Raw genomic sequence first — 9,614 nt, 5'->3', positions numbered from 1 at the left:
TGTTAAATCGATACTTGTGGCACGATCACGATAACTTTAGCTCTCTATTTGAAAGGTCGTCTCTGAAGACAAATTTGACGACGAACACGGGAAAAATAATTAAAAAATTATAAGATCAATAGTTTGCAAGATATAACCAGGTTGGGATTTTTTTATGTACTTGGCGTATTTTTTTTACCTTTATGAGGTTTTTTTAGAGTCAAACTATTCAGATTAACAAAACCTTTATTAATTTCGTCATATCTAAATTAACTGTATTTTCCACAATTAAATATTTTATGTTCTACCGTTTCCTCCTCCCCATTACAATAGCCACAATTTGGTGACTCTACTAAATTTCACCTACACATATATAAGGTACTGTTAATGGTTTTGTAACCAGTGAAAAGCTCAACCAGCTCTCTATTTGGTTTAAACCACTGATTATTATTTACAAATTCTACACTAGGTATAAACTTATAAGTAACTCTTCCTCGATCATCTTTATCCCATTCCTCCTGCCATTTATTTATTATAATATTTGAAGATAAATAATGCACGTTACAATCGCACATTAATCGCCACAATACGATAAATATGAATCTTTCCACTCGGAAAGCAAGGTGAAGGGGAGTGGGGGAGAGTTGATTTAAAATGGCCCTGAATTAAATATGAACCTAAAGTCATATTTCATGTTGATTTATAAATATACCTCGCGAAATTCCGCACAAACTCGCGCTATTCAGCTAATTGCTCCGCAATATTGAAATAATGACGATCGGATAAATAGAAGGAATACAAGGACTATATGCGCATAATTATAACTTAATTGATATTTATGTAATAAATTTATACATACTTTGATTTATTACTGCAATAATGTGCAATTGTCTTCATCAAATCTTAACGCTGTTGCATTTAAATGCACATACACTTCATCAGGAAATCGTACCGATTGCGAAAATGGAGCAGGACGCACTAAAGATTGCCAAGCATCTCTAATTCTATCATGTACCGCCTTTACATGAAAGGAAGCATAATGATAATCACTGACGAATTTACAAAACTCGTCATAATCGGTAAATGGTTGCTTAGCAAGCAACCGATGTTGTATAGTAAATCCCTGGTATGCCATTATATCAATCCGAATCTCAGTCAAATCCTGCACGAATGTTTCAACACACGTACAATACCCTAAACTCTTACAACGTATTTCTTTACACGTACAACGAGGCATCGAATATAAAATTTTATCAAAACTTAACTTAATATCATATATAATTCTAAAATTTATTCATTTTATATTTTAAAATTTTTATGGATTTTACAATTTTATATTTTAAAACCAATTACTTAAACATAGAACCCAAAGTCCTGCCAAACGACGATTTCTCTTTATCCTTTTCTTTACCATAACTATCCCATTTCTTACCCAACTTTTCAGCCGCAGAATAATAATCACATCCACTTCGCTTCATTTTTAAACATAGAACCCAAAGTCCTGCCAAACGACGATTTCTCTTTATCCTTTTCTTTACTATAAATATCCCATTTTTCAGCCGCAGAATAATAATCACATCCACTTCGCTTCATTTCCTTCTTCAAATACTTATCCCGATCTCGCATTCCACTATAACCAGACGATAATGATGGTTTCTCATAAAAACCACACTTATCATTAGTACGTAGCTGTATTAAAAGCATATTCTTCTTTACTCTTATACAAAACAGAACCAATCGCATCACCGGTAGACATTCGACCATCCTTCATCAACATATATTGACTACTACCTCCAAAACAAACAACTCTATTAGCAGCAGACACCTCACGATTACTAGGCGTATTATAATAATAAACACTTTTATTGAAATAAAAGTATATTGTTAATTTATAATTTGTATCAAGTGATAATTTTGGTAAATAATTATAAAACAATTGACGTCAAGGTCATACTATCTTTTTTTCTTCTCTAAAAATGTTAAATTATTTTTGCCTTATTAATTAAAGTATAAGCTCATTGCTACATTGATATATGATAAAGTAAAATATTAATTTTTAAGATAGAGATGGTTATTGATATAGCTATTCCAATATAACTCGTAATATTTGTTAAAAAATTGAAATTTTAATGCAACATAACAAAACACACACGCACATAAATGTTAGACAGCATCCATACTTTTCTGCAGTACCAATATCAAATATTGTTTTGATATAATCAAAGCCGGATGCGTAAGGCGCGCGCGGAATGTGTTGCTCCGACACGATGCGGCGCGGCCGAGAGCTCAAAAAATGCTTGGTGATTGATGAAGCAAGCGCATGCTGCGCGAAAAAAAGCGCCGCGTCCCGCGCAATTACGCATTCGTATTCGCCATCAATCTTAATTATCGGCCGGCGCACAGAAGTAGTTCATTCGAATGTTAAGGGCGCGAGCTTTCTTCGTTCAGGCTAATTAAAAAGCGGAATAACAATCGGCGCGTTCGTGAACGTACTCGCACGGCGAAAATACTATCAATACACCTTGCGTAATTGAAATTAATTGCGCCTTTTGAAGCCTTTTCATTGAAAACAAAGCTCTATCATAAGGCTATAAAAACTATATTATTTAAAATAATAACTGAGTATATACACACTTTAATTAAACACATTGTATATACTTTATTGAAAAAATGATTATATTTTTTAATGGATTCCCCCCCCCCTTTTTTTTTGAACGTATATATTTTAAAAAACACAGATATTTATAGATTCGTTATTTAATAGATATTAACATTTATCTATCTTTCTTGCATATATTATTGGGCATAATTTTGTAACAATTGCCAGATTACTCCTTCTTGTCTCAAATGCAATATACATTTTCCTTTCATATTTTAGAAAAAATACAAATATATATTTATGTTAACATATATGCTCATTAAATTGTTGACAATATTCCCCGATCTTACCCAACGAATAAATTTGGAAGTAGAAGCTTATTTCCAAATTCTGTTCTTGATGTTTCGATGTTAATAACATTTTTAGTTTTGCTTCTTTTTTCATTTTTAGAAGTGTTTTAAGCTCTGGGAATATTGAGAGCCACACTGTTTTTTTACATGATATCCATTGATTTCGGATTTTCTTGTACAATTTATATTTTGTCGTTTTATAATATTTTATTATATCTTCAATTATAGTTGGATAAATTAAGCATCCGTCTATCATACATCCATATTTTATGACACCATTAGAATTTTTATTCTTTAAAAGTTTCGCTATATGACCGCTGAGGCCTCGCGAATTAGGTATATATTTATATGTACGAAGATATATTTGCCTCAGTTACAAATAGTTCATGGGGAGAATTACAAAACATTCTTTCTGCGCCTGAATTATTTGGCTCGGAAATCAAGAGACACGGTAGTGTCTCGCGCCAAGTCACGCGTAGCAATAGCGAGGCACTCCGGGTCCCGGAGTCCAGCGTGAGTCCAGCGGGAACTCTCCGTTGATATCCAACAGGACATTGGTGCGAGTGGTGATCATAAGACCGGAAACAGTTCTTAAAGACGCGTATTGTAGGCGACTGATATTCAAATAGAGGTTTTCATCCAGAGGATTAAAAGATTGACAGCCCCAATCTAATAGAGGTCTAATAAAACCTTTATAAATATTAAGCAAATTAGTGGGATGAGCACCCCACTTAATACCTGTTATAACTTTGAGAATGTTTATTCTTGGCATAATACGATTCCTCACATGGTTGATGTGTGCTTTCAAATTGAGCTCAGAATCCAACACAACACCCAAGAAGCGCGTCGCCGGAGAAAACTGTATATTGCCGTTGCCAACCCTAAGCTGAAAATTATGTTCGTTCATAAGTATGCGGAGATTTCGTGGCCTGAGTGTTGAAAAAATTACATAACTAGACTTAGAGGGGGAAATAACAAGTCCCAGGTTCATAAAAAATTGGTATAGGCTTTCTAATGCGTTATTCAACTGATCCCTGATAGACTCAAGTCGGCTATCCAAACAATATATTGCGATATCGTCCGCATAGTACAGTATATTCACAGTGTCAGGCAAAACCGTATGTGACAAGACAATATATAAATTGAACAATATAGGGCTGAGAATGGAGTCCTGAGGTAGGCCGATAGTGGTGTCACGGCTCTGCAAATTGATGCCTGTAGCGTAGCCAATAAGGTGTCTACGAGAAGTCAAGGCTTTAATGAATTTCAGAATTTTTGGAGGTAGCCCATATTTAGAGAGAAGGATTGTTAAAATCTCCGGGCGAACCCTATCAAAAGCTCCCTCAATATCAAGAAATGCAGCACCGGTATACTTACGGGCTTTATTAGACATGTGAATGCATGTAGTCAACGTGGAGATGCTATCTGTACAGGAAAGCCCTCTCCTAAAGCCAAATTGGGATTTGCAGAAAAGCGAACCCCTCTCTGTCCACCATTCAATTCTTTTATGGATCAACTTTTTGAACAGTCTCGGATGAATAATTGAACAGTGAAGAAGAATAACAAAAAACAATCGAAGTACACCCTTTAGATAGTTACAATCGTATTGTATGGAAAATCGTCTTCATTCATGTCCACGCTACTCTGGTTAATTCGATTTTTATAAAACTTAAAACGGAGAAACTTAAAAATATTTTTTATTATTATTTTTTTTTAGGCTTATATTTATGTAACATAATTTATTTTTTAATGATATATATACATATATTTATTTGTGTTTCTCTATACACGAATTTTAATAGAGTTTTATATATGTATATTGCTTTAAAGCCAAATTGGGATTTGCAGAAAAGCGAACCCCTCTCTGTCCACCATTCAATTCTTTTATGGATCAACTTTTTGAACAGTCTCGGATGAATAATTGAACAGTGAAGAAGAATAACAAAAAACAATCGAAGTACACCCTTTAGATAGTTACAATCGTATTGTATGGAAAATCGTCTTCATTCATGTCCACGCTACTCTGGTTAACTCCTCTATCTTTCCACCCTTTACCCGACCTGGCCCTTTGCGACTTTATACACTTTTTCCCCTCCCCTTCCTCGTCCCCCCATCTTCCTCCCACTACCCCTTTCCCCACCGGAAGGTTTGAGAGGAAGGAAATCCTCCTACGGAGGACATCAGTCAGAAATGCAATGGAATGATTTTACTGTTAAATTTAGATTCTGACTGGTTAATACAATATAAAAATATAATTGATTTAAGGATAAAAACATAAAATCAAAATCAATATGTATAAGTAAATAAGTGTATATGTTAAGAACGGTCAGAAATATAAAATTGGTCGCTCGCATATGTGTTAGATTAAGATCAGGATTTAAAATTTTCTAAGACTTACTACCGAAATGGGTTGATGATTTAAAAGAATGAAACATTCTTTGGAAAATTTTGATTTAAATAAGAAACAAGACAAAAAGGAGGAAAAGAAAAATTATTCAATTAAACTTACTTTTTCAATAGTAATTCAGAGGTGGAGGGGTGGCGAATTTTTGTACGGTGTTTCGCTCTGTGTCTCATGTCGGCAATCCGATGTTCGATTCGTGGTTGCTCTGGAGATGATGCCAAGTGAGGACACTGGTGGCACAAGTGCCTAACTCGCGAATTACGGTGCAAAAGCACAGAGTAAGACTGCGTGAAGCTGAAGACTGGAGAATAAGTGCGTAAGTGAGTTCGAGTCCTCTTTTTATATCTTTCTTTTCGGGGTGTATTCTAATTTCTAAGAGTGGGAATCTTCCAAAACTTTAACGAATTAAAAGTTGTGCCAGTGTCCTCATTAGGCGGGGTGTTTCTCCTACTTTTCAAATTTTCACTCATGACGATCGTCGATTGGTGATCAGTTCAGAGTCCCTTGAGCTCTAGGTTTCCCTTACGCCCGTGATTTGATTTAGACAAAGTCCAAATGTGACGTCACAAAAGTTTCGTCATTATTTATTTAGTTGTATTCATCGGATGTTTTGTGAGAATTTTATTATCTTTTCGTTATCAGCGTTTGAGAATGCTACTGCGAGGGTATCTACTGGTTCTTATTTATTTTTCGGCGACCGGCGCGGTTTCGTCGCGTCTTTCTCACGGTTACTCGTAGATATAGATATTGATAAGTGACTAAATGTTTAAGGAATGTGTGACGCAAGATGCTCTATTTACCGAACGACTCATTTCTATCACCGATCGATTATCATTGCCGCAACTTCGCGGAAGGAAGGAATCGTGAAGTCGCCAGGACGTAACACTATACTCTAGCGCAATCTATTTTCATGCATTACATTAAATAGCTTACTTTCATACAGCGATGCGCAATATACATAGGGCCCCTATGTATCCCAAGGCTAATAATATTCTGAAAATAGAAGCAGAGAATATTTTTTATCTCTTTCTCAAAATAAATAAAATATTATCTGAAAAAGTAATTATAAGAAAATCTTCATTTATAAAATGAAAATACAATTTTATATTCAATAATCTTGTTAAAATCGATATACTGTATCTTATTGAAATTTATGTTATTAAAAAATCATCCTGTGTAACATTTTTTTTCAAAATAAGTAGTTGATACTTAATTAACGTGACTAGAATATTACATTGTTTTTCGCAATATAACATGTTTTGGTTTTATGCAAATATTAGCCACCGAAGAAAATTCAAACAGCGTTCCGCTCGTTATTTCATGATCATTTGCTCAGTTCCGAGTACATATATGTATATCCACAGTTATTTTATAAGAGTTACCGAGAGAATGTAGAAATATTATTTTGCTTTACTTCCTTTTATTATTACGACATAAACCATCGTAATCCTCGTTTCGTGACATTATTGTCGCTCTTTCCTGCGAACAAATACCCGTAATACGTATTATCAATCGAGACATATCTTAAATTGGAATTAAATAACTGTTAACAAATAATATTAAACAATTAAGCAAATATAAAAAAGAAATTATATGTGATTCTAAAAACTGATATTGTTGATACATTCAATTATTGAGCAGAAAATTAATGTACTAAAGTTAAAATTCACTTTTAAGCGGAAGTATATTTAAAGCTAAACATGAAACCTAAACGTGCAGCAGAGTCTGCTGCATATCTTTCTACTGAATTATCTCCTTTTTTTCGAATGCTCTATATTTCCCCGATATCAGACGTATGCCGCCATGCACGTGTGACATGTAAATCGTTCGCTCACCTGCGTCATCGGAAGAATTTAGAAAGTGAACGGGTCGCTCTGTGAAAACCGCCGACACGGTTTCGTCGCGTCTTTCTCACGGTTACTCGTAGATATAGATATTGATAAGTGACTAAATGTTTAAGGAATGTGTGACGCAAGATGCTCTATTTACCGAACGACTCATTTCTATCACCGATCGATTATCATTGCCGCAACTTCGCGGAAGGAAGGAATCGTGAAGTCGCCAGGACGTAACACTATACTCTAGCGCAATCTATTTTCATGCATTACATTAAATAGCTTACTTTCATACAGCGATGCGCAATATACATAGGGCCCCTATGTATCCCAAGGCTAATAATATTCTGAAAATAGAAGCAGAGAATATTTTTTATCTCTTTCTCAAAATAAATAAAATATTATCTGAAAAAGTAATTATAAGAAAATCTTCATTTATAAAATGAAAATACAATTTTATATTCAATAATCTTGTTAAAATCGATATACTGTATCTTATTGAAATTTATGTTATTAAAAAATCATCCTGTGTAACATTTTTTTTCAAAATAAGTAGTTGATACTTAATTAACGTGACTAGAATATTACATTGTTTTTCGCAATATAACATGTTTTGGTTTTATGCAAATATTAGCCACCGAAGAAAATTCAAACAGCGTTCCGCTCGTTATTTCATGATCATTTGCTCAGTTCCGAGTACATATATGTATATCCACAGTTATTTTATAAGAGTTACCGAGAGAATGTAGAAATATTATTTTGCTTTACTTCCTTTTATTATTACGACATAAACCATCGTAATCCTCGTTTCGTGACATTATTGTCGCTCTTTCCTGCGAACAAATACCCGTAATACGTATTATCAATCGAGACATATCTTAAATTGGAATTAAATAACTGTTAACAAATAATATTAAACAATTAAGCAAATATAAAAAAGAAATTATATGTGATTCTAAAAACTGATATTGTTGATACATTCAATTATTGAGCAGAAAATTAATGTACTAAAGTTAAAATTCACTTTTAAGCGGAAGTATATTTAAAGCTAAACATGAAACCTAAACGTGCAGCAGAGTCTGCTGCATATCTTTCTACTGAATTATCTCCTTTTTTTCGAATGCTCTATATTTCCCCGATATCAGACGTATGCCGCCATGCACGTGTGACATGTAAATCGTTCGCTCACCTGCGTCATCGGAAGAATTTAGAAAGTGAACGGGTCGCTCTGTGAAAACCGCCGACACCGCCGTGAGACGGAAAAGATAATGCCAAATGTGTCGGTATCTTAAAAATACGCATTCTGTTACGATAAATAAATTCCATCTGAAATAAATTCTATCGGCTTCGCGCTTTGTACATAGCCGATCGGTACGCATCAAACGAAGCCGGGTCGCTTTTGGCGCAGCAGCAAAAGAGAGATTTATCGATGGATCTTAAAGAATTATGCGTCACTAAAATGATACGGCGCGAATTCATTGCCGTTAATTGAATTGAATTAATTTTCTCACCGAAAGCGTCTAATCATCACTGGATCGATATAATCATGATGCATGATAATAACTATCGCGGGAGCGGCGGGGACGGGATCATTATTATTATCATCTAATACAAATTCTTTTTCAAAAAAATCGTCATCCATTTCTATCTAAAATGTTTAATAAAATAAAAATATTATTGTAACAATTATTTTTTAATTTAAAATAAAGAATATTAAATATAGTACGTACATCTTCCATTATTATATCTTCCATTACACTTTTTCTCACCATATTGTTTCAATTATCGATTGATCGATAATTGATATAGATTCGTAACTTTTTAATACAGTGAGAAAGGCTATCAAAAATAGCGTAACTACAAGGTAAACAGCAATGCTAATTTGATTAATCACATTATAATTTGTGAAACGGTCGTTAGGTAGACTAATAAATTATAACAAAACCAAAGATATTTATTTAATATTAATCTAATATTTAATATCAGAAAACTTTCTGTTATCTTTTATCACATACATTTGTTATTATAGATCTTTGCATTATAGATTTTATTTTTATAAAATATTTCATGGAGATCTATTTTCTTTTTGAGGATCGGATATCTAGAGCAATATTGAATTAAAAATGTTACATGTTACATATTTATATAAAGTATGTTAATATTACATTTTACTTCACAGATATAGAACTGACATATATACATATTATTAGAGCTATATTTTAATAAGAAAGACACTAACTCCTACGGTAAATTTGTACCATGCTAAAAAAAATCGCGTTTAATACCTACATTTATAAAACAACTCATTATATGTAGTGTATGAATTGGCGATTTTATTTTCTTATATAAAATAAAAAATTATAAGAGAGGCATAGCGTTAAAAAAAATAAAAAATAAATTTATGAAAAAAAATATTTAGCATCTACGTTAATAAAAAAACAATATTG

General features: G+C 33.3%; 1 protein-coding gene across 1 annotated transcript; it reads right to left on the bottom strand.

The window, feature by feature from the left end:
* Window positions 1-3,397: 3,397 nt before the first annotated feature.
* LOC115244706 lies at window positions 3,398-8,939 on the bottom strand. Its single transcript, XM_029822593.1, has 4 exons — window positions 8,898-8,939; window positions 8,679-8,815; window positions 3,878-4,166; window positions 3,398-3,814 (listed from the first exon to the last, which is right to left on the bottom strand). The coding sequence occupies exons 1-4, from the start codon at window positions 8,937-8,939 to the stop codon at window positions 3,398-3,400; spliced, it is 885 nt and encodes a 294-aa protein (XP_029678453.1).
* Between the last annotated feature and the right edge of the window lie 675 nt (window positions 8,940-9,614).

Source organism: Formica exsecta, unplaced genomic scaffold, assembly GCF_003651465.1.
Source record: "Formica exsecta isolate Colony F162 unplaced genomic scaffold, ASM365146v1 scaffold83, whole genome shotgun sequence".
Lineage (NCBI taxonomy): Eukaryota > Metazoa > Arthropoda > Insecta > Hymenoptera > Formicidae > Formica > Formica exsecta.
This window is presented reverse-complemented; position numbering and strand designations above follow the sequence as displayed.